At 57.5% G+C, this 25132-nt stretch overlaps 1 protein-coding gene across 8 annotated transcripts in view; it reads left to right on the top strand.

The window, feature by feature from the left end:
- Nucleotides 1-25132, top strand: part of TTBK1 (tau tubulin kinase 1) — a 40299-nt gene that overhangs the window by 14946 nt on the left and 221 nt on the right. Inside the window, exons 13-18 of one of the 8 annotated variants that reach the window (XR_008298596.1) lie at nt 614-727; nt 2374-2935; nt 7561-7830; nt 20154-21748; nt 22417-23997; nt 24090-25116. Coding sequence is in view for 5 of the 8 variants with exons in the window: in XM_053222773.1 (XP_053078748.1) it covers nt 614-727; nt 2374-2935; nt 7561-7830; nt 20154-21748; nt 22417-22807 (2932 nt within the window). In the remaining 3 variants the exon portion in view is untranslated. Of the gene's footprint in view, nt 1-613; nt 728-2373; nt 2936-7560; nt 7831-20153; nt 21749-22416; nt 25117-25132 lie in introns of those variants that run through there. The other 7 variants (XR_008298595.1, XR_008298594.1, XM_053222773.1 and 4 more) reach the window with 7 other exon arrangements.

Below are 25132 nucleotides of genomic sequence, written 5' to 3'. Positions count from 1 at the left end.
ACTAGGCTCCCTTCAGCTGTGGGGGAGGGCCCTGGGAGGAGAGCCCAGGGAGTGCTCAACTCCAAGAGTGGTGGATCAGGTTTTGGGGGTCAGGGCTCAGGGATCTGAATGTCACAGGGGGGACCTGGTTGGTGGGAGGAGAGTTTAGAGCCAAAACGATCCTTCAGGATGGAGGGGTGGGGGTGCGAATGTGAGGGTGGTCCATGGCCATCAGGGACCAGAGTCAGAAGCCTGGATGAGCTGTCCAGTGGGTGGGACAGCTCAGGTGGGAGAGGCCTGTGAGAGATGTCCCCACCCTCGCTTGGCTCTGGGTGGGGCTTGACCTCACAGCAGGGCTGAGGTCTTCTCCGCACCAGGAAAGGGGTCTTTTCCCAAGGCCCAGCCTAGGAGGGCCCAGTGTGCCTCATCCCCATCTCATTCATGGCCCCTCCTCTGGCTTGTGCTCCAGACTGCACTCTGCCTCTGGGATGGGGCACGGCGCCCCTTTGGAGCATGGCAGTACTCAGGACAGGGGAGCCCTATACCAGTCCCCACGGCACCCCCAGGACAGAGGGATGTGGTCCCTGTGCTCAGGTGGCCAACAGCCCTCACACATACACTCACACTCACACAGGTTGGCCTCCCTGGGACTGAAGACCACATTTTCATCCATGGTAGCCCAGAGGGTTCAGGAAACAAGGAGAACTGAGGAACGGCAGTTTGGAAGGGATATCAGTGGAGAAGAGAGGTGGGAATGCCCCGAACAAAGACAGTCCTGAAGAGCAAACTGGTTTGATTCAGAATGAACACCTTGTTTCAGGGATGATGGGAAGAGGAGATGGCTGAGGAGAGATTTTCTGGAAGGGAAGGTTCAGGATCTCGTAGGCAGGGCAGAGGGTTTGGGTGGGCTCTGGGACACCTGGGAGCAGGAAAAAGTATGAAGCAGATGGGATTTGGATTTCCCTCCTTCTCCCCTTTCCTCGCCCCCCTTTTCCCCTTCAGCCCCTCTCTCCTTTGTGTCCATCAAAACAAACCATGCTCTCAGGAAAGGAAGCAACACCAGCCATTCGCATGGGAGCATCAGTGTAGGACCCTGGGTGGCCCACCTCAGGGATGTTTGTATTTAAAGCCTTATTAAATCAATACAAATCTTGTGGAGAGGGAGGAGTTGGTAGGTCCCACAGACCAGGGCAGGGGGGTGTTGAGAAAGCCCCACAGTGGCTCTGAACTGCACCCCTCTGTCTCACAGGCTCAAGGCTGCGGGAGAAAAAAAAGTCAGCCCCCTGCCCACAGCCTGAGCATGAGGGTGTGCACAACCCCAGGGGAGCTAAACCTCCGTGGTCCTTGGTGGGGGCACCCTGGCCTTTGTGTAGCTTCCTGCAGGCAGCAAAATCTTCACCTTGGCACTGGTACCCTCCCCTCCAGTTGAGAACCTCTGGAAGTAATGTGAGGTTCACAGCACAGTGTAAGGTAACAACGGAAGAGGTGTCCCAAGGTAGGATCACTGCCCCAGAGTGAGATGGGACCCAGTCCCTGGCTGGCAGGGCTCACGGCCTCGTGGGGAGACAGGTATGTAAACACACGGGCTCCACTCTGTGAGGACAGGGGCGCACAGACAGTGCTGGGAAGGCAAAGTAGCCCCCCCCAGGCAGGATGGAAAGGCTCCCCCCACAGGAAGTGACATCCAAGCTGCTTGGGACAACAAAGGGTGGAAGGTCAGGCCATGTGGAGAGAGTGACGTGTGTAATGGCACAGAAATATGAGCACATGCGCAATTTGGGGAAAAGCCAGTGACCCTGACTTGGGTCCGGCTGGGAGAATGGTGATACTGGGCCTTAGTCTGGCTGCTTGAGTGCCATGCTAAGCAACATAGACTTTGTCATCGGGGCTGGGAGCCACTGGAGTTTGCTAAGGGTGGTGAAACCAGCCAGCCAGACCTGGAGGTGGTGGTAGAAGAAGCTAGAAAGCTCATCTGCAAACTCAAGGGCCAGATGGGTGTGTTTGCCCTGGAGGCAGCCTCTGACGGAGTGTGAGCACTGGACCAGCAAGCATAAAGTGGGCCTCAGGGAGATTAAGTTTCCTGGCTGGTCCAGAAGAGAGCGTTCCTTGGGCACAGGAACCAGGTTTTATTTTCTGCATGTTTGTATTCCTGGAACACAGTAAGCATTCAAATACATGTGTTGAAGGGAATGAATGCATGAATGGATGAATGAAATCTTTGTGGGGAGTGAGGTTAGGGGGTGGTAATCTAGGAGGTGACCGGGCCTGGCCCAGGGTGGGAGAGATGCTGTGGTCAGTAGGTTCTAGGGGTCACATTGCACCTGGCCACCTACTCGAGTTCCTTGGAGATTTGGAGAGGCTTGGCACTGAGCCTCCTGTGGGCTGGCTTTGCAGGTCACGAATGGATCTGCCCGGCTCACCCTCGCGCCAAGCCTGCTCTTCGCAGCCGGCCCAGATGCTCTCAGTGGACACAGGCCACGCCGATCGGCAGGCCAGCGGCCGCATGGACGTGTCAGCCTCCGTGGAGCAGGAGGCCCTTAGCAACGCCTTCCGCTCAGTGCCGCTGGCCGAGGAGGAGGACTTTGACAGCAAGGAGTGGGTCATCATTGACAAGGAGACAGAGCTCAAGGACTTCCCCCCGGGGGCCGAGCCTAGCACATCGGGCACCACGGACGAGGAGCCCGAGGAGCTGCGGCCACTGCCCGAGGAGGGCGAGGAGCGGCGGCGGCCAGGGGCAGAGCCCGCCGTCAGGCCCCGGGGACGAGGCATGCAGACGCTGGCTGAGGAGGACCCTCGGCAGATTCCAACCCAGCCCCTACCACCCCAGCTGAGCCAAGCTGATGGCCGGTCAGAGACGTCGCAGCCCCCCACGCCCGGCAGCCCTTCCCACTCGCCCCTGCACTCGGGACCCCGGCCTCGACGGAGAGAGTCCGATCCCACAGGCCCGCAGAGACAGGTAAGGCGGCTTGCACCCACTCCCCACCCCTGGATGCCTATAGTTTTTGCCTGGAGCGCTCTTGATGTGCTCCTTGTGTGCTCTATGGGGGTTATTGAATAGCACCCAACAGTTGCAGGCTGTGATGAAGGTAGACAGATTTCAGGGTCCAAAACCATGCTTGGGGGACAGTCAAAGCTTCCAGAGAAGGCACCCTCAACGTTCTGAGTTGAGTTTTGCATTATGAGCAGTGTCAGCCAGGTGACAAAGCAGGAGAAAGGCCTCCCAGGCCAAGCAGACAGTGTGTACAAAGGCCCGGAGGCGGCAGTCAGAAAGCACTGCGCTGATTGCATGTTGCAGCAGATGAAGCTGAGGGGTAGGTCCCTGGCTCCATCCTGGAGGGCCTTGGGGCTGAGCTAAAGGGTTAGAGCTTGATTCTGAGGACTCGGTGAGCCACCCGAGGCTTTGAAACAGGGGTGTGACATATGTTTACCTTGGTCCTCTTGAATGATCCCTCTGGCTGCTGTGTGAAAACGGATTAAAAGGCACAGAACTGCCAGTAGGAAGGCCACACAGCAGGTGCTAGCAAGAGAGTGCCCTGGTGGCTTGGACCAGGGTGGGCGCTCTGGACGTGGGGCAAGGTGGACAGAACCAAGAGGTGTTGGGGAAAGAACTGAGCGGGCTGTGAGCAGAGGGTTCCCGGCTGAGTTCTGGATGGACAGCAGTGCTGTCACTGGTGGTTTTGAAAGGAGCATGTCTCCTCTGAGGGGCTGAGGAGGGCCAAAGAGGTGATGCTGGAGGGCTCTGGGGCTGTGCCGCGTTCCACTCAGTCACCCCACGTTAGGGGTGTGCACCAGGTGGCTCTGGGAAATCCAAGGAGCAGGGCCCAGGGCTGGGGTCAGTTCTGCTGTGTGCTCAGATTGGGAGGCCCGGCCTGGGAGCATGTGGGTGCCCTGGAGAAGGGCAGCTCCAGGCAGGGCTATGTTCAGGCCCCATCCCCACGTCTAGAAGAGAGGGTCTCTGAGCTGAGATCCCAAGGGGTGTGCGTCTTAGCTGTGCCCTGGATTCTGGACTATAAAAGTGGGAACTCTGAGAGAGGTCCTAGCCAACCTAAATTGGAGGCTCAGCCAGGGCAGAGTATGGGCTAGCATGACTGTTGTTGACCTAGACATTGTGCCCACCAGGCCAGCACTGGGTAAGCAGAAGAAGCAAGATCGGTTTGCGATTCCACCTCGCTCCCCTCTCATTTTTTCCTGCGTTCATTCATTTGTTCAATACCTAGTCATTCCACACTTGCTGAGCATGTAGCCTGTGGCAGGTCCCAGAGGCACCAGAGGTCATTTGCACCCACAGGAAGTGCAGAGTCTAGGAGGGGAGACTGACAGTGGTGGTAGAGGGTAGAGAGAGCCCAGAATCCAAGTCAGGAGGCCTAGATTCTGGACCTGGGCTCTCTGCTGGTCCCCTCCTGGTGACTGCAGGCCAGTTGGGTCTCAGAGAGGGAGCTGAGCTATCTGGGAGGTTTTTCTCACCTTCAGATTCCTTCCAGGTCCTGGGAAACACCCTTGCTTTGGGGAATTCCAGCCAAGGGGGTAAGGAGAAAGAGTTGGGGAAGCGGGCGCAGGGGACTTGTTCAGTCTCAGCCTTGGGCTCAGGTCCTGCTCGTGCTGTGGACAGGCAGTGAGTTGTATGTGTCTGGAGGGGGTGTTAAGTGGGGACTTGGTTTCCCCATAGTGCACGGCAGCGAAGTTGGTTAGCATTCTTTGGCTGCGTGTGTGCATTTCTGTATCAGCTCAGCTCAGGAGCGCACATGGGTGTGGGTGTGCACACACAGTGGTGTGTCTGTGGAGCATGCAGCGGGTCTGCAAGAGCGCAGGGAACCCTGGGAGCCGGGATAGCAAAGCTGGAGGGCTGATGATCATCAGAGCAAAAATTCTGGTGACAGTCACCAGAGATGCATTGCTCTTAATGCCTCTGTATTTCACGTGTGTCTTCCTCACAACAATTAACGCAAATAAGGAAACACCCCCCCCCCCCCCGCCTTCAAAAAGTAGGGAAACCAAGGCTGGGAGGGTCTAAGCCTTTAGCCCAAGATCACCAGGGGGCAAGAGGTAGAGCTGGGTGAGCGCTGTCTGAGGCCTGTGAGTTTAGGAGAGGAGCAGACACAGGCCAGAGAGAGCAGCATCGTGTAGGGTCAGAGAGAACTGGAGTACTTATGTGTGTGAATGCACGTGTATGTGTTCACCCGCTGGCTGGGCCACGTCAGCAGGTGTGCCTTGGGCACAGCAGTGTTCACGGTGGCCTGTGTGTGTGTGTGTGTGTGCGGCTATGTGTGAGCACACGGGGTGTGACATGTTTTACCGAGTATTTCAGTACAGCACAGTCCAGGTGAAGGAGGCAGAGACCCTCCTTGTCAAGGGCAGAGGAAGACGGAGAAGTGAACTGGCACATTTGTTCCTTCTTTCTTTGGTTTGAAAGGAGTCCTGAGTCCAGGCTATGGGGGGGCTCCCAAGACTGGCTGCACACTGGAACCACCCTGCCACCTTTCTGCAGGGAATCCCCTCCTAGATCTAGCTTGCTCTGCTCAGCATCTGATGTGTGAACTTCCTCATAACAGTAATCCTTAAAGATACAAACACCTGCAACACTGTGGGGAACAGGGACGAGGATAATGTGGAACCAGGCGCAATTTTAGAGCATCTATTGTTCCTTGGTGTGAATGCCATGATATGTTAAACTTTCTCTTTACACACACGCACTGCTTTCTTCTGCAGGGAATTTAAGGTGCAAATTAGTCGTGGCTGGAAAGCTAAGGCCGAGGGGAAGGCAGCAGAGGGTGTGTGATTTTGGGGGAGAGATGTTTACCATCCTTTGCCGGTTGTCTCTGGCTGGTAACACAGCAGGCCAGCATTCTCTGAGTGCATGGACATTTGCTTGGCCGCCGCTAGAGCATTTCTCTGCCACGTGCCAGGCAGCGTGCTGGGGGCTGGGGACAAAGATGAATAAGGCTTCACAGTTCTGCTCTTTCAGAGCCCGCAGTTCTCAGGTGTGGGTGGGGATGCAAAGGTGTGGACATGGGTGTTTATTGGCAAGGGCCATAAAGCGGAGAGCAGAGAACTCTTCTTTGCTAGAAGGGGGGGGGGGCCTGCCTGGGAAGCTGGGTGGTCTCGCAAAGGTGGCACTTCAACCGGGCATGGAAGGCAAGTGAAGGGCAGGAGCACGCTGGGATTAAGTCCTTCCGGAAGCTGCCACACTCTGGCTGGGGTGTTACACTCAGACTGCGCACGTGTGCTGCGAGGGGAGCCGTGGGCTGGTGTCTCTATCGCTTGGATGGAGGGCCTCGGACCCCTAACCCTCAGTGCAGCCAGGACCGCCAGCTCAGAAGGAGCTGGAAGGAAAAGCAGGGTGGGGCCAAAGACAATCCTATCAGAATCTTCTGTCTCCCCCTCTCTCTGATGGAGGCTCCATGTTGGGTCCCTGTGTCCCCATTTGACATCTATAAGGGGGGCACTGGAACTGAGTGTCCTGGGCCCACCCCGCCCCACCACTCCTTCAGCTTTCTGGCAGCTGGCCCAGCCCAGTCCTGAGGACCCACCAAAAGCTATTTAAACTGACTTCAGTCACAGGAAGAGCTAGGGGTCAGGATGGGAAAGGTCTGGTGACACCCCAGTCACCATTTCCGTCCCCACGGGCCTGGGATGCACAGGCCCACTTTCCCTTTTCCTTCTCAGGGTATGAGGCCAAGAGGGCACAAACAGGATTCTTCCAGATATCTGTGAGGTGGCCAACCCCCTCCCACCGGCTGCCTGTGGCTCCGCCTTGGAGAGGACTGGGGGAAAAGCCACTTTGGAGAAATGGTTTCTGTTTGCCTCTCCTACCAGTCCTCTATTCCTTTCCTCATTCTCAAGAGTGACTTAAAGGATACTGGAACAGCTCACATGACACAGCATTTACTCCAAGGCAGTCCTAAGTGCTGTGCATATTATAAACACCTAATCCTTATAACAACCCTATGAGGTGGGAACCATTATTACTCCCATTGACAGGTGAGGAAGCTGAGGCAGAAGTGAAGTAGCTTGCTTGAGGTCACCCAGGTAGTGAGTGGTAGAGCTGGGATTCAGACGTGGATAGCCGGACTCCAGAGTCCTACCATTCTGCTACATTTTGTTCACTGAGACCCGGGCATCCCGCTGTGGTGCAGGCAGAGGGTGTGCAGGGAATGTTCTCTGGACCACGTCATGAGGAGTAAGGCGTACAGCTGGGGAGACAGATGGCAGGTAACAGTTGCAGAGGGGCCTTCCTGGGGGGGGAGGGCGGAGGACTCCTCAAGCCCAGAGGGAGCTCTGAGCTCCCACCGGCTAAGGCAGGAAGGCTGCCCAGGGGAGGTGAGTGACCAAGGTCTCCGCAAGGAGACAGAGGTGTGAGAAGTGCCAGAGAGGAGGAGGACTGGGAAGGGAGTTGGAGGCCAGAGGCTAGGTTCTGAGGTTGGACGGGGCAGTGTGCACCCCTCCACCTGGCCGACCCTGCCCCCCACCCTGCCCGGGACGCCAGCGCCGCAGGGGCTGTGAGCGGTGGGTGGCCCCCCGAGACGGAGCTGTCGAGTCTGTGCCTGACGCCTCTTTTCCCTCCACTCTCTTGGTCTCTTTCAGTTGGAGGAGGACAGACTCTCGGGGCACTCCCTCCCGCGGTACAGCCCTCTGCGACGACTGGCGTCCTCCGTGTTCTCCTCCTCCACGCTGGAGACCGAGCATTACCCTCACCCTGGCGGCGGCGGCTCCTCCGGTTCCCTCATTCAGCGCAGCCGCTCGGCGGAGAGCAGCCCCGTGCGGGCGCCCCACCGGCGCCACGCGCCCCTCGCCGCCGGCAACCACAGACTCGTGCCCTCGGTGCTCCGCATCTCGCGGTCCCAGCTGCAGCAGGTGTGGGCCCGCTTCACCCACAAGACCTAGGCTGGGCTCCCCCCCCTCCTGGAGGGGGCAGGTGGGGGGGGGTGGGGAGCAGGCAGAGACCATGGTTCCTTCCCAGGTCGCAATAATCACACACTCACCCCATCCCATCCCCATCATGCAATACAGCCCCATATAACGTTGGCCCAAGGTACTGTAATGCCCACCCCCACCCCCCAACGTCTCCCTTTGCTTGGTGCCAGCCAAATGGTGCAGGGAGGGGTGGGGCTGTCGGTGCGCCTTCAGGGACAGGACAGAAGCACTGGGCTGGAGCCACTAGTGGGTCCAGAGTCCGGTCGAAAGCAAGGTGTCAGGGAGAAAAGGCATGCTGGGTCAGAGTCGGTCTGGCATGGAGTTCATTCTGTTTAATCGGTGACTTCTTGGCATGGCGAGGCGGTTCAGCCCTGGGGGAGGGGGCAGAAGATTGAGACCCTCTCCTGTAATGTGTCTGTTTATCTGTGTGGGGCAAGGCATGTGGCCCTGTGTATGAGCCGGGGGCCTAGTCAGCCAGATTTGGGGCTCGGTAGAGAGTGCCTCCGTACTCAGTGATGTGAAGGGAAAGCAGGCTTGTGATCCAGCGAGTCTTTCCCATGCCCTTGTCACAGAGGACAGAGCCCCTACCTCCCACATCTGACCCAGGAGGCCTGAAGCTCCTACAGTCCCCTGTAGGCTGCCCTTGGCCCAGGGCATATGTGCCATCACCCCCTGGTGGGACTGGGTTGCCCAGCTCGTTTGGAGCTGAGGATGGACGAATGGGGGCCTGGCGTCTGCCCCTCAGAGGGAGCTGGAGCCTAGGGTGAGGGGGCTCAATCTAGAAGCAGTGGCAGAGAGGGTGGTTGTTAAGGATGAGGCGGCACCTGTGAGCTCAGGACAAATCCCAGACAGCAGCAGCCCCACGAGTGTCCCTCTTAGAGGATACTTCCTGTAAGTGCTCAGCCAAGCCAGTTGGCCCCCAGGGACCATGGTGAAGAGGGAGCACAGGGTAGGCAGATCACACGGGGATCTGGAGATGGGTGCCAGATTGCTATGCCCTTTCCGCTCATTTCTCAGCCCCCAACCTGTCACTGCAGGGACCCCCAAGGTTCCCTTTCCTCATTCCTGCCCCTGTCAGCCAGCACCTCTGTTTCTCTGGGTAATGGAGTAGTGGTGGGGAGGGTGCCAGGAAGGGTAGTGCCTATGCCTATTTAGAAAGGGAAGGAAGGGTTGAGGCCTGAAGGTTTGCAAAATATTTATTGCAGTGAGACTGTGTTGGTGTATATGCTTGTGTGCACACATGTACACTTGTGAGTGTGAGTGTGCTTACATATGAATATTTGGGCATGTGGCAAGGCTGCCATGGACAGGTGCTGAGGCTGTGCACTGCACAATTCCAGGGAGTACCATTTACATAGATCCTAATGTGAATGACACCCACTGAATTTGCAGTGTTGCAGCCCTATGTGTGTGGGTGTGTGTGAGTGTGCATGTGTGTGTGTTAGGGAGTCAGAAAAATATTTGTGCAGTCCTTGATAGTTTCCTATGTACCTGCTCTCATCCTGGCTCCTCTCTCTACCCCCTTTTCCCCTTGACTCTTCTTCCTTCCCAGGTCAACTCCCTTCAACTCTCCAGCTATCTCTGGTTGGAGTAGAGGCCTCAGCATCCTTGCCCCAACTTGGGGGTGTCATAAGTGGGTGGGCAGTGCTGTTTGGCTGAAATGTCCTCGCGGCTGGCTGGCACTGTGTATAGCTCATTCACATGAGCTATACCCACACTCACTACGTTCTTTTCTCCAAAATCTGTTCTTATCTGAGGATGTCTGGGCCAAGAGCACCTTCCTAATCTAGGAATGAAAGCCAGACTCCTGCCCTAGTACTTGTGCCCCACTCCCACCTCATCCCAGCTGCTTAGTTTTGAACCTCCCCAAGTTCAAGCCTCTGTTGCCCTCCAGTGTTTTGGGTGGCTCTACATCCTGCTGTGGCAGAGGGGAGAGGAGCGGCAGTGTAGACCCTTTGAAGAGAAAGGACAGAGAACACAAAGCACAAAGGTTAGGGGGTGGGACGGACAGTAGCCCCACTCCCGCCTTCCACATTCTGGCACTGCCCCCCTCCCTTCCCCCTACCCTCTGGCCCTCTTCCCATCTTCCCTAGCTAGTGGCAGAGGGTGAAATGAAGGGGAGTCTGTCCACCAGCAGCTCTGAAAGTCAGCAGCGGTGGGGGCAGGGCCCCTGCTATCCGGGGTTAGGTGAAACCAAGCACTCTGTTATCCGGCATTCCCTTCCAGAGGGTTCTGCTACCTGACCCTGAGCACAGCTCCCACTCGGTGACCAGAACCCTGAGGTACTCTAAGATCCCAAAGTGCCTTGTGACTTATCAAAGATGATGGCACTAGCTTCAGCCTCTGTTTTAGCATTAAATATTTCTGTTTCCAAAGCTTTTGGAGGTGGGGAATCCTGTTAAGCATTCCAAAGGTGGCTGAATTTTCACAGACACCCCTCCCCTCCCAAACTGATACCTGTGGGAGAGGATGTGTCCTTTAACGTAAGATCGTGATTCAAACATTCTGTCCTTTAGGGGACATCCTTTTGGATGACAGAATGATTCAAACATTCTGTCCTTTAGGGGACCACCTTCTGTGGTGATGGGGAGAGTATTTTGTAAGCCATAACGCTCTGAGCCAACAGGAGGTGATCCTGATAACATTATCTTTTGAGGGTGGCTCTGATTTCTGGAAAGAGCGAAGGCCATTTGGAACTACGTGTATTGGGTCAAGTTTATGCGCAGCTCGGTAGAGCCATGCATGCTTTGCGTGTACGAGTATAGTCGCTTGTAAGGGCCCAGGCTGGGTAGGGAAGTTGTGAGTCTGCGGTGTTGTTGGGCTCTTTTTCTGCAGGGTTTCCCAAAGAGGAGGTCACACACAGCTTCCCCAGGGGCAGCTTTGAAAAGAGGCAGCATTCTTTGCTGTACTTCCAAAATGGTGTCTTTGTACTTTATAGTCACACCCTGCATATAGTGATGGCTTCCAATTATTATTTTTAAATTTTATTTAATGACCAGTGGCACATAGTACTTTATTATGTGCCAGGCAGTGATCTAAGCAGTTCACAAAATTAACTCATTGAATCCTCATAATAGCGTAGGAGGTAGATCCCAGTATTACCTGCATTTACTAGATTATTCAGAATATTTAAGTTACCAAACATTAAAACACTCACCAATGCCGAATAACTGAGGTCTTGTTTGATAGGCATTTTAGAGCATTTTAGTCTGTGTAGTGGTCTATTTACTGTCCTTTCTGCTTGGCTCCTCCTTGCTCTACCTAAGAGGCAGGGAGTTGTCTAGAAGCCAGACTCTCCTCCCTTCTCCATTCCCACTTCGGTGTGGGATGGTGTCCAGGTGGGGATCACTCCAGAGTACCAGGGTCGGTTGCAGTGGCTGACCCAATCTCTCCAGAGACCCCACCCTCTCCATACCACAACCCCAGGCATCCCAAAGCAGCTCTGGAGATTCAGAGGGTGGAGTAAGAGCTACAGTGAGAAGGCAGGTACTCAGAACCATGACCTTGGAGTATTTTGGACTGGGGTGGGGCGGGGGGAGGGGGTGTTCCTGGGCTTCAGGCTCACAGGGAAGGTACTGGCATTGGTTACCACTGGCCATGGGGATTTGAGCTGTCACCAACTCACACCTCAACAGGAGCCAAGCAGTGTCAGAGAGAGGGCAGGTTTGGGGACTGTGATAAATGGGAGAACCATCCCCCCATCCTCAGCTCAGCCAATTGTTGCCACTATCTTCCAGTTTTTTTGTGTGTGAAATCTCCCAACTTTTAATTATTGGCATCTAATTTAAAAAAAAAAACTTTTTAAAGAAAAATCACTGTGAGCCAAACAAAACTGGCTTAAGGGCAGAGACTCTGAACACAATTTGCATCCTCTGTGAGCCTGAGGACTCCCTACCCATCTCTTCTGTCCAAGGCTGCAGCACTTCAAGGGGGATGATGTTCCAGGAACTCAAAAATCAAGTGGGCTTCTAAAAGGAGGCAGCTCACGGCCAACCAGTGGGGAATGTGTGGCGTGCGCTGTGTATGCGTGTCGGTGACCTCATGGTGTGTGTGCCTGAATGTGTGTGTGGTCCAGTGGGCTTGGGGTAAGTGGGATCCTCCTGATAGGACCAGTATTTTCTCTGATGGCACAGGACGCTAGGTCAGTGAAAAATACTCTAGTAAATTCTCCGTAATGAGTAAACACCCTCACACACTCAAGGCAGCTTGGGTCACAGCAATAACCACTGATCATTCATCCCAACCACTAGCATCCTGAATCCATCGATCTCCCTCTGCATTTTCCAGTTTGGGGGGAAATGGGCATAGCCGTGCCCAGCATGTGGGGGAATGATGGGACCTTTGAGCCATGCGTGTACATTAACCCTTGCTTCCCCAGCTGAGGGGGTTGGGTAGACCCCTCCAATCCCAGGAAAAAGTAGGGGTCCTCTCTGTAGAGGGTCCCGGGATCCTCCTTTTCTCTCCTCTGCCCTGCCTAGATCCCTTTTTCTGAGGAGGGGGTGGTGCTGTCTGCCCAGGTAGTGGTGATGGGGAGCCTGGGCCACCGGATGGCAGAGGAACTGTGGCAAATGTGTCTATATTGGATGGCCAGGGAAGACCATGCATAGGGAGTGTGTGGGGGCCCCTGGCTGTGGGAGGATGCAGTATCCTCTGTTCTCTTTGGGTTGATTGGATGCCTGAGAATGGACCCCTAAGGAGAGCCTGAACACCACCCACCCTACCCCAAACTCCACTAAGATTCCGACCCAAAGGGCAGGAACCTGCCCACTGCCATAGGCAGTCCTTGGTAACAAGGAGTGTGGCAAATCACTCTCCTTTTTCTTTTATGTTTACTTTTGAGAGAGATAAGAGTGTGAGCAGGGACAGGGCAGAGAGAGAGGGGGACAGAGGAGGATCCCAAGTGGGCTCTGTGCTCACAGCACAGAGCCCACCATGGGGCTCTATCCCACCAACCTCGAGTTCATGACCTGAGCCAAAGTCGGATGCTTAACCGACTGAGCCACCCAGGCGCCCTGCAAATCACTCTCCTTAAGTCGGAGGGCATGTCCCCAAAGTTTGCATTATTCCTATTAGGTACAGAGGTGCCTCCTGGGACTTGTGGGTCAGCCTCTGAAAATTTTAAAGCATCCTTCTCCCTAAGGGAGAGGCTCCCAGCCTGAGGACCACATCCCTCAAATATCCCCAATGGCTCCCCATACCATCCAGTGGGCTTCCTAGCTCAGGGCGCCCCGGAGCCTGAGTGGACCCCTTCCCCCCATGTAAAGAGTTGAGAAGCAGTAGGGGAGGAGAGGCAATGAAGCCCAGAGGACTATGGGAACCTTTCTAGACCTCTCCTTTCACTTGGCTCCGCCGTCAGTCCCGTAACATACCGTCCCTTCTACCTGCACAGGCTTTGCGGGTGCGGGGGGTGGGTTCACCTTGCCACAACTAACTGGCCCGCGCACACACGCACACTCCATTGCTGCGCGCACATTTCATCCACTCTCCGGACAGCAAACTAGTAGCCCCCGGCCGGGAGAGCACAAAGATCGCGTTTCCGGGCACCCCTCGCAGGTTTATAACTACTGTAACGGGACCCTAACCGCCACTTCCACTCTGTCCCCGCCCCCGGGACCCGCCCCCACACGCCCATTCCCGCGGCCAGCGCGCCACGAATGTATGGTCAGTCTTTTTAGCTGCTACGCGCGCGACCAGGGTACCGCCCGACACCCCCCCCCCAGCCCCGCCTTCCACGTCGCCCCGCCTCCGCGCGCGCCCTCGGGACCTTCGACCCCCTGGCCCCCCGCCGAGCTGCCTGCTGCTAAAGTACCCCTTCTCGGGGGTTAGCCCTCCCCGCCGCCCCGCCCTCGCGCCAAGTTTGTGTTTGCTTTCCCCTCCGTCGGCTCGCGGCCACTGGGTCCCCGACCCTGGGGCGGGGGCTCGCCCCTCAGTGCTTCCAGGGCTAGGGTGCAGACGAAGGGCTGGGAGGGGGAGCTGGCCAGTTCTCCTGGCTCGAAGGGCCCCCGTCGCCCCACCCCAGATTCCTGTTACCTCAACTGCCCACAGCCACCCCCCCCCCCATAATTGGCCTTGCAATTGGATGCCAAAGAGCCCAGAGTTGAGGGGGAGACAAGCTTTGAGCCTAGGTCTCTCAGAGCCACCCAACACCCCCTTTTTACCCACGCCTCCACGTCTGTGTCTCCTGCCCCACCCCACTCCACACTGCGGGCCCTGGGGGTCCCCAAACATGCCCCCACTTCCAGCTCTTCTCCCTCCCCACCCCCGAAAATAAAACTCAGGGACCAACATCTGCTTCCTTTGCACTTGCTCTGTCGACCCCTCCCCTCACCCACACTTGGAGGGGCTTCCGTGGGGGAGCAGGCGGGGTTCGGGGCCCTAATGTTTGCCAGTATTTAGCAAGGAGAGGGCTGGCCCCTGCCCCCTGAGAGGTGGGACTGGTGGGATGGGGGAAGTTCAGCCCCGGGCCCAGCTGAGCCCCTTCCTTCCAGGGACCCAAGGATCCCCTCCCAGCGTTGGGAGCTGCTTCCTAATCGTGGTGGGGAGGGGAGTGAGGGATGGGACGGGGGTTGGGGAGAGGACCCTTCCGGAGGTCCCGAATTCCAGCCAGTTTATTCCTAAGCCTCCCCCCTCCCATCACATCCCTCCCCTTTTGTACTGCAATAATACTGTATTATAAGCTTGCACTGTTCCCCAACCCTAGCCGCGTAAGCATGCACGAGAAACTCAAGACCACACACACACACACACACACACACACACACGAAGATGGGACGCTTTTTTTTTTCTTCCTCTTTCTCTCCGGGGTGCGTCCTCAGTGTACATAGCGGCGTCGGGGGGGCCCCGGGACCGGGTGGAAAAGCATGCACTGAGCCCCCGCCCCTAGACTGCGAGTACTGTACAAATCCAACACTTGAAACCGACACGCACACGCGCGGCGCCGCCACGGGGGTGGGACACGGACACGCACCCACGCGCACACGGCCGCGCAAGGGCGGGGGTGGGGGGCGCCCCGCCGTCACGCGTCGCTGTGCGAGGGATCTTGTGCCTTTTTAAGTCCCTGTATGTTAATGCAGACAATCCGGAGAGCTTGTGTACTACCAAAACCTGATTAAAGACGCCTTCCAGGAACCTGCGCCTCGCTTGCTTTCTTTGATACTTCTCCTTCCTAACCCACCCCTCGATGCAGACCCCAACTCCGGGGGTGCCTGGCTGAGCAGAGGGCAGGAGATGATCTTGCTGATTCTGGGATTGGGTGGGGGCAAATTCCAGATCAAGGGATCCAGCCCCACCCCTACCTCAGCCGCCCCTAAGACAAGGACCAATGGAGAGGGGGAGGGGGACCGCAGGAGGTTTGGGGCCTAGTTGGACTCTAGCAACCCTCACCCTGTCTTCTTTCATCTGGAGGAGTGGTTTGGGGATGGACCCTGGTCTCTGGGGCCTGAAACCAAATTGCCAACTTACAGGAAGAGGGATGGGAAGTAGGTGGGTGGGCACCTAAATCTGTTCTCTGTGGATCAGACTATTGAGGCCAAGTGTCTGTGCCTGCCTGCAGTGGGAAGGAGGCCAGGAAGCCAGCGAGCTCTGTGAAGGGGCCATAGGAGCCTTCCCCTGCCCCTCTGCTTTGATGGGGGATCTGAGATGGCCCTGGCCTGGGGGAGAATGATCTGTCCAGGGGGATCAGTGAAAGAGTGGATTGTGCAGAGCCTGGGGCGGGGGTGGGAGGCTGACGGATAGAATGTGGGTTGAGGGAAGACCAGGTCCATGAGAGGAGTGGGACTGGAAGAAGGAGGATTGCTGCAGAGAGAGAGAGAGTGCGTGTAAGAGGGGAGGCTCTCCCTCCGTCGTCCTGCACCCAGCTCCTGCAGGTCTGCTGTCACAGTGCCACACTTCACTCCTTGGGGCCTAAAGCAAGTGTGGGGGCAGAAGGGTAAGCTAGAGCTGCATTTCTTGCCCCTGAAGCATTTAGAATGTCCTCATGCTGTGAGCTCCGGGGCAGGCAAGGATGGGTTGGGAGCACTGAGACCTGGGATTCAAGTGTGCGGGGATCTGCTTAGACCCAGGGTAGGCAGCCACCTTCTCAGGTCTTCTTACCCCTCCCCGCCCCCAGATGAGCATGAATGGCCAGTGTGTCCAGGTGGGTGGCCCTGGGGTGGAGGAGTGCAGGGAGGGCCGTGGCTTGGCAGGTGTGGTTTGAGAGTGGAAACTCGGATAGGTAGCTGAAAGGTCTGGGAAAGGCAACGGTGGTCAGAGTGCTACACTGCCCACTTCTCATCTCTGGTTCCAGGTGGGGGAGTTACAGCAATGGGGGCTCCCTGGGAGGAAGAGAGATGCGGGGCAATTATGGCAATGGGGGCTCCCCAGGAGGATGAGAGATGGGAGGTGTGCGCCAGCCTTGTGGGGGAGGGGTGGGATGTCCGGGTCCATCCTACAGCTTTGGTCACTCACCAGCCCCCCTTCTTTGACCTTGGGACTGTGGGCTGAAGTGCAGTGTGCAATGTCTGGGTTTGGCCAGGGTCCAGGCAGAGCTGCTCTCTGCACTCCATCTAGGGAATGGAGGTATGTAACCCATCCAGTCCCCGGCGTGGGGGGTCACTAGTGTCAAAGGCTGAGGAGAGCCTCAGCAGCAGGGAAAGATCAGAGGCTGGTCCATCCCTCCACTTTTCCTGTTGTCTGGAGTAAACATGGATTAGGGCTGGGCTCTGAAGCTGGGGAGGCCACAGCCTTGGGGTCTGGGCTCAGACCCCAGCAAGGGGAGGGCTGGGACTTTCATTCTCTCTGAGGGTCTTAGCTCCAGTGGCCTGCCTCACCTTCTCCATGATTCACCCTTACAGTAGCAGCCTTTTGCCAAACTCCATCAGAACCACCAGGGAGATTTAAAATAGAGAGATTTCTGGGCCTCGTCTCTGACCTACAGACTAGGGGTGGGGGTAGGGAATAGGACTCAGGGCTCTAGGTTTAAAAAGCACCCCGAGAGACTCCAGTGCCAAGCCAGTGTGGAGAGCCACAATGAGTAAATTGGAATCATAAAGGGTCGCTGACCTAGGAAGGGAGTAGGAAGGTGTGAGTCCTTCCAGATGCTGAGTTCCCCTTGCTGACACCCAGCACACTTGCTGCCCTCTGAGCTGGAATGGGAGAGTGTCACTGCTGTCCCCCTCCCACGGTATCCACAAATCTACACGGCCAAGCACACAGAGGCTGTCTAGTGAACTCTGGCTGAATGAATGAGCACAGGATGGCATGGGCAAGTGGATGAATATTCACTGGGCTCAGGCATTCAGGAGAGGGTGGGGGAGGGTGAAGGGGACCTCCCACTCTCTGAGGAAGGAGGAACTTGAGCCCAGGCCTGTCCTTCCCAACATGGAGCCAGATGGGGAGAGGTGGAGGGACTCTGAAATGGAAAATCCAGTATGCCCAGGCCCTGGGTGGGCTTGTCAGTGATCCTTAGGGCAAGTCTGTCCCCGTTCTGAGGTTAAGGTTCTTCCTGCTAAAGGGCAGAAGGTCCCAGGTTTCCCTGCATGGGAGGGTGGGAGGCCAGTGAGGCGATGGAAAGAGTTTGGGGTTCTGGGCCAAGTTGGTTGATGTGCTTTGTGAAGTGGGCTTGCCAGTGCCTCTCTCCAGGCCTCAGTTTCCCAATCTGACATTGTCACTGATGCCTGATTTCAGTTCTCATCCCTCCTCCCTCCCATGTAACAGAAGGGGAGGGCTTTGAGATGGAAGGAGAAGGTTCCACCTGTGATCATCTAACATGGACATTGTGAACAGAGGGTCTGTCCTATGGATGGGTCTTTTCTAAAGGCTAGAGGGAAAGGTAGTTGTGCCACGGACGCTCAAAGTGTCAAAGATGGGACAGGGAAAATAGGCAGAGGTTCTGCTGGGTGGGTGAGTTCTGAGCTAGACAGTAGGGAGACATGATCAGAGCTCCGTGTCTGTCTATAGGTACCTAGCACTCAGTACGGGCATCTACACCACGGTGGCAACTCACCCAGGGTCTCACAGCATCCCCCTCACCTCTGCCCAGTCTTTAGCCTTACTATTGGTAACTAAACATGACAAAGGGCCCCCAGCACAAGGCCTGGCACAGAACTAGGGCTTAATATTTGCTGAATGAATGAATGAATGAATGAATGGAGAATAGTGCAGAAAAAGAAAACAACTGCTGAGGACTTCCAGCCTGGATGTGAAGGAGAAAAAGCTCTAAGGCCATCTGGTGCCTGGCTCAGACAGGGTGTGCAGGGGTCCTGCCTGGGGTCGGATGCTACCCCATCTTGCATGCCCCCAACCCTCATTACATCCTCATGGATGGTCTGATCATGCAAAAGATTATGGCAGTTGAGGAGAGGAAAAGTCACAGCCTTGGGCAGATCCTCAGACTTGGGGATTCCCACCTTCCCCTCCACCAGCCTCTGGCTATTTGCAGAAACCTCAGCTAGGAGAGGCCCTCCTTTTCTCACCACCCTATCTCCCATAGGTGTGGCATTCAGGCATTTCTGGGCTTACAGAGGGAGGCAGTGATCTCCAAACCAGAGAAGCAGGGCAGGGGGCAGGAGGTGGGGGTGGGAGGGAGCTGATATTTATTGAGCAACTGCTATACGCCAGACCCATTGCTTATCTGATCTCATTTATGATCACAATCTCTGTGGAGTACGCATTATCCCAATTTCATTTCCTAATAGAGAGATTGCACACTCTGTGAAAACAAGGACCATATCTATCTAGTTCAATACCTGATGCACAGATGCATAGGCTCTAACATGGTGGCCAGGACAACAGACATTCTAGGACTTCTTCTTGAAGGAAGGAAGGGAGGAAGGAAAGGAGGAAGGAGGGGGGAGGGAGGGAGGAAGGAAGGGAGGGAGGGAGGAAGAAGAGAAAAGCCCTCAGGGAAAACAAGTAGAAGGGAGGGTGATGATGCCTGCTTGGTGGGTGGACAGGAAGGTGTTTTGGAAGGTTGTTTTAAGCTCAGTCCTGGAGGAAGAATAGGTATTTGTCATGTGCCCAGAGGAAGTGACAGGGACTCAGGCAGAGGGAACTGCCAGAGGGAAAGACAGCAGTGTGAGAACCATGATACATTTGGGGAACTTCTGGTGGCATCAGCATGGCTGGAGCACAAGGCGGGGATCAGAGGGCGCTGATGGAAGTGAGGCTAGAACTGAAGGTAGGAGCCAGACCAAGGAGTGAGAAACAGGATTGTCATGTGCCAAGCCAAGAACTGGAACTGTTTTCTGAGGACTGTGGGGGCTCCTGTAGGTTTGTGCAGGTTTGAAGTGGAGAGAGAGAGGATCAGATTCAAGTTTCAGGAAGATTACTGTAGCAGCTGTCGGAAGGATGGGTGGGCAGTGCGGGAGGGACAAAACAGGCCACCGGCTGGGGAACCACCAGGCAGATGTGCCCATGTGCTCTGCAGCTGCTGAGGTCCTGAGAAGGTGGTCAGGTCTTTCCAGTCCAGAAGGGAGGAGGCTAAGGGGAGATGTGGCAAGAGCCTAGAAAACCAAGAACAGGCCATCACATTGCCAAGCTGGACAAAGCTTCAAAAGGGAAAACCTAATCAACTGGAAAGAAACTGCCCTTCGTAAGCTGGCTGTGAATTCCCGAAGGAAGTATGGACTCAAAACACACCTGTAGAGGGCTGGAAAGTTCTTGACTGACAGGAGGGTAGGGGGGCTGGAGCTCCAGGGGCCCAGCCTGCATTTTGGGGTGTGGAAGACTGCCGAACTTTGCCCTTGTCCTCCACAGCTCTGATGGCCCTGGTGGCCAGCTCCCTGGCTGCAGAGAAACTGTGCCCTACAAGGAGCAGTGAGGGCTGACCCAGACACTTGCTGCCCCCCTCCAGACCTGATTTCCTCATCTGTCAAAGGGAGGGTTGATCTACATGGCGGCTACGATGCCTTGCAGCTGTCATTGTCTTCTACTGACTGAACCAGAGCTGGCCCTGGGTTTTGGAGGCAGGGAGAAGAGTGAGGGAGATGGAATATGGGAGACAGAGAAACTGCCAGGATCAGGGCCGGGGGTCCTCAGGGGAACTGGAGCATGCACACAATCCTTCATCAGAGATTTACTGAGCACTTACTAGGTGCCAGGGACCATTCTAGGCCTTGGGGGACAGAGCAATGAACAAAATAGACCCAGTGCCTACCCTCATGGAGCACACACTCTGGTGCACATGGCTGGGCACGTGGGCCTCCTAGCTTGTGGGCACAGCCCAGGTCTCCTTGGGCCCGGCAGGGTGGGTGACCTCAGCCAGTCCCTGTATGTGCCTCTTGCAGGTGTTCTCCGTGGCATCCCCGTTTGAGGTCAATGGTCTCCCACGAGCTGTGCCTCTGAGCCTGCCCTACCAGGACTTCAAGAAAGACCTCTCTGATTACCGAGAACGGGCTCGGTTGCTCAACAGGGTCCGGAGGGTGGGATTCTCCCACATGCTGCTCACCACCTCCCAGGTCCCACTGGCTCCTGTTCAGCCTCAAGCTAATGGGAAGGAGGAGGAGGAGGAGGAGGAGGAGGAGGAGGAAGAGGAGGAAGAGGAGGAGGAAGAGGAGGAGGAGGAAGAAGAGGAGGAGGAGGAGGAAGAAGAGGAGGAGGAGGAGGAAGAAGAGGAGGAGGAGGAGGAGGAGGAGGAGGAAGAGGAGGAGGAGGCAGTGGCTCTAGGGGAGGTGCTGGGGCCTCGCAGTGGCTCCAGCAGTGATGGGAGTGAGAGGAGCACTGACCGGAGCCAAGAGGGTGCCCCTTCCACGCTGCTGGCTGATGACCAGAAGGAGTCCAGGGGCCGGGCCTCCATGGCCGACGGGGACCTGGAGCCTGAGGAGGGCTCCAAAACGCTGGTGCTCGTCTCCCCTGGCGACATGAAGAAGTCGCCCGTCACTGCCGACCTGGCCCCTGACCCTGACCTGGGCACTCTGGCTGCCCTCACTCCTCAGCAAGAGCGGCCCCAGCCCACCGGCAGCCAGCTGGACGTGTCTGAGCCAGGCACCCTGTCCTCTGTCCTCAAGTCTGAGCCCAAGCCCCCTGGGCCGGGAACAGGGCCAGGGGCTGGGGCAGTGACCACAGGGGCAGGAGGAGTGGCAGTCACCTCCTCACCCTTCACCAAAGTTGAGAGGACCTTTGTGCACATTGCAGAGAAAACCCACCTCAATGTCATGTCTTCCGGTGGACAAGCCTCCCGGTCTGAGGAGCTGGGTGCTGGGGGTGAGCTGGGCCTGGAGGCACCCTCTGACGGGAGGGTTGTGGAGGAGGGGGCCTCCGTGCCCCTGGAGAATGGCATCGCCCAGTCAGGGCTGGAGAGCTGTGTTCTGTCTGGACCCCCGATGGATAGCCCCTTGGAGGTGGCCACAGACTCACTGCCCAATGGCCCAGCCCTTGTTAACGGGCCAGCTCCAGCATCCCCGCTGGAGCCAGGCCCAGAGAAACTGGCCACTGTCTCCCCCAGCCGCCATGCCATGCCAGGCCCTCGCCCCAGGAGCCGGATCCCTGTCCTGCTGTCTGAGGAGGACACAGGTTCGGAGCCCTCGGGCTCACTGTCGGCCAAAGAGCGGTGGGGCAAGAGGGCCCGACCACAGCAGGACCTGGCACGGCTGGTGATGGAGAAGAGGCAGGGCCGCCTGCTGCTGCGGCTGGCCTCTGGGGCCTCGTCCTCCTCCAGTGAGGAGCAGCGCCGTGCCTCTGAGACGCTCTCAGGCACGGGCTCAGAGGAGGACACGCCTGCCTCGGAGCCTGCCGCCCCCAGGAAGGCAGGGCGGGCAGCTACCACCCGGAGCCGGATTCCCCGCCCCATCAGCATCCGCATGCCCACGCCTGCTGCAGCCCAGCAGTCCCCTGGCAGACCCCACAGCGCTGCCCCCGCATCTGACACAGCCATCACCAGCAGGTGAGAAACCGCTGCCAGCCCCAGGGTGGGCAGAGGGTGACCACAGAAGGCCTCCACCAGCAGGGGCCTCCCCAGAGCCAAGGTCAGGGCCTAGTGAGGATGCAGCTACACCTGTTCACCACCTTCCCCATTAAGTGTCTCTTCTGACTCAGGTCCCAGCCCTGTCACTGGGCTCAAGGGAGGGGCTACAGTGAACATGTCTAGAGGGGTGCCAAGGAGGCCAAACTTGGGAAAGGTTAATAGGGGCCAGTGGAGCTCACATCACAGCCTCAGGTATGTCATGAGGCATTTGAAGCCAAAGGATAAAGGGCAGAGTAGTTGGGAAAAAACACGATTCATATCAACGTAAACACGGGTACATTATAGAATAGAATGTAAAATCCATGAGAATTTCAGAGATGAAACAGTGACGTCCAAGAAAGCCTGCAGCAAGCTCTTGGGGAGCAGCCTGGGAGAGGGTGGACTCTAGAGGTCCCACCCTGGAGGATGAAGCACCAGGCCTCAGTTTATTCACCTGTGCCATGATCTCCTCAGCCTCATCCAGCTCTGAAGACGCAGGACTCTAGGGCTCAGTGCCCAGAGATTCTGAAAATGTCTCTCCTTTTTTGTTTCTTTGCCCTCTTCTTTTCTCTTGCCTTCTGCACCCCTCCATTCCCCTCCTCCCGCAGGCTCCAGCTGCAGAAGCCCCCAGGGTCGGCCGTTGCTGCTGACCTCCGCCCCAAACAGCCCCCCGGCCGTGGCCCGGGCCCAGGGCGAGCCCCAGCCGGCACCAGGCCCCCCGCCCCGCGAAGTCCAGGCCCCTCCACCTCCGCCGCGCCACGCCAGCCCAGCGCGTCCCCCCGGAGCCAGTCCCTGTCCCGCAAAGAGAGCTCCTCTCCCTCGCACCAGGCCCGGCCCGCAGGTCCCCCGCCCCGGGGCGCCCCGCAGGCCCGGGCCCAGCCTGATGGTATCCCCTCCCCGGGGGGCCCCAAGAAAGGACCCAGAGGGAAACTCCAGACTCAGCGCGCAGCAACCAAAGGCCGGGCGGGGGTCACGGAGGGCCGGGCCGGGGCCAGATAATGACGCGCGAGGCTCTCCGCGGCCCCCCACCCTCACCCCGGCCCCCCATCCGCAGCCGGCCACACTGAAACAGCTCCCAGCACAGCCTTACGCGCCTGACGCGCGCCACCCGCGGCCCCAGCTTCCCGCCTGCACCCGCGAGGACGCGCGCCAGCATTCGCCGCGCCCGCCCGCCGGCCCGGCCGGAGGGGGACGCCTCGCCGCGGGGTGGGGGAGGGGGGGGAGCGCCAGCCTCCCGGTACTCCGCCCCCTCCCCGTGACCCCTGCCATCCCCCTGCCGCCCTTCGGGTGGGGCAGGCTCACCCTCCGCCCCGGGGAAGGCTCAGCCACTTTTTCACTGAGGACTCCACTAATGGGGACGCCCCCTCACCCGCCAGGCCTCTGCTGCTCTTCGTGCTCCCACAGGGACCTCTGCTTACACCTCCTGCGGCGCCTTTTCCTCCTCCCGGCCTTCTTCCAGCCCAAGCCCACCCACCTCCACTTTGAGAAAGGCAGCCTCAAATTCCGGAAGTGGAAGTTCCAGCCTCCCCACCAGGGACCAATACCACAATCTCCTGGAAGCTGTGGTGGTCCAAAAGGCCTCCTCTTCTCAGCTGCTAGGCTGGGGTTGGGGAGCTGGGATCCAGGGGCCATTGGTCTACTCAGGTGTGAGGGGGCAGATCTGACCAGCCCCAAAGTCCGCTCCATTCTGGACACCCCTGTGGAAGATGGTGGGCAGGTGATTGGGGGGGGGGGGGCTGCTCTTCTGCACCCCTAGGGTGCAAAGTTCTTCTCCCCATAAATTTGGGTGGGTCCTCAATGGGAACCAGAGAGCGTGTGTGGGCTGCCTTCCTGGGCACATGTTTCCCAATGGGAAGTTGGAGGGGGGCTTTAAAAAAAGGTTTCACCCCCTCCCTTGGCCTCCTGATCTAGTGCTCAGGACCCCTCACCATCAGGAACTCCTTGCCATCTAACCTCAATCCTGCCTGCTGCAGTTTCAGCCAACTTCCCTCTCTCCTGAGTTCAGTGGAGGTGGAGAATGGCTGTTTTTCATCTTCTCTGCACTGGCCCTTTAGAGATTCATGGACTCAGTTCTGGCCGGGTCACCCTGTCTGTCCTCCTGGGGTGGAGAGTGGGCTGGATCGGACCATCATCTGGCCTGACAGCTGGCCCCTGGACTCAAGACAGAAAGGCCCTTCTAAGTCCAGATGGTATGCTTGTGTGATGGGTCCAGCCTAAGTCCCCTCCTCCCCCAGCTAACCCTTCAGCCTGTCTCCTCTTGTCTTAACCCCAACCCATGCAGCTGAGCTGTCCCTGCAGAGGGTGAGGGCTGTGCTGCTCCATGAATGGATATGGGGCTTCCTCCTGGGTCTGGCTCCTGCATAGCTCATCCCACCTCATCATGAGCCTCAACTGCCTACATCTTGGCCAAGCAGCACACGGGCTGCAGAAGGGACAGCCGACCCTGTCTATCTGGGACAGGTCCCCTGCAGGCCTTCTCCATCCTCAGCACCCTCAGCCTCTGTCCCCTGGCCTGGCCCCTCTGTTCTGTGAGTCACAGAGAACAAGGCTAGGCAACCAGGGGAAGAGGAAGAAAGGCCCCAGCAAGCCCCAGTGGTCTGGCAGCATCCAGCCACCATCGCTTAGAAGGATGCCCATGAGGAAGTTGGCCCTGGAAGCAGCCTGGTGGTGCCAGCTGAAGCCCCTCTTGGAGAGTCAGCAGGCTTGGGCAGCTGTTTCCACACCAAGGTGGTGGCTTCTCTGCAAACCAGCTCAGGGGAGGACTCCAGGGTGGACGGCCTTTGAGGTCCATCCCATGCTGACGCAGAAGCTCCCAGAACACTCAGGAAACCTCTCCGGACAGAGCCCTCTTTGTCAACCCAAGACCCTCCCAAGGCCTCTACTGCCCTCTGGGTCCAACAGAGGGGGTGGAAGAGGGGCCACTCCCTGCCACCTAGAGCTTCTCCGAATGACAATCAGCTCGTGCCAGGTGGGGACCAGGGCATGACCCCCGGTGCCCAGGTCCTGGGCCTGCTCCTTGCCACCAACCGAACCGTGAATGTAGGGCCCCCAGCTTCACCTCTGCCCCAGGATCAACAACACCCTGGTTTGGTGTTGGGAAGAAAAGGGGGCGGCCTGAGAGAGCCCCAGGCCCATCTGACCCCTAGCTTCACCCAGCACTGGAGCTGGGCAGAGACGCAAAACCCTGTCTGCTCTCGGGATTCCAGACCTCCCTAGGGCTCCCAACTGACCTCAGGCCTCTGCGTCATGGAATGTCACCAAGGTGGGGGAGGAGGGGTAGGGGTGAGTGTGGGAGGGGACTAGGGAACTGACTCTGCTCTTCTC

This window comes from Acinonyx jubatus, chromosome B2 (assembly GCF_027475565.1).
Source record: "Acinonyx jubatus isolate Ajub_Pintada_27869175 chromosome B2, VMU_Ajub_asm_v1.0, whole genome shotgun sequence".
Lineage (NCBI taxonomy): Eukaryota > Metazoa > Chordata > Mammalia > Carnivora > Felidae > Acinonyx > Acinonyx jubatus.
The sequence above is the reverse complement of the archived record's forward strand: the minus strand, read 5'-3'. Positions and strand labels throughout refer to the sequence as shown.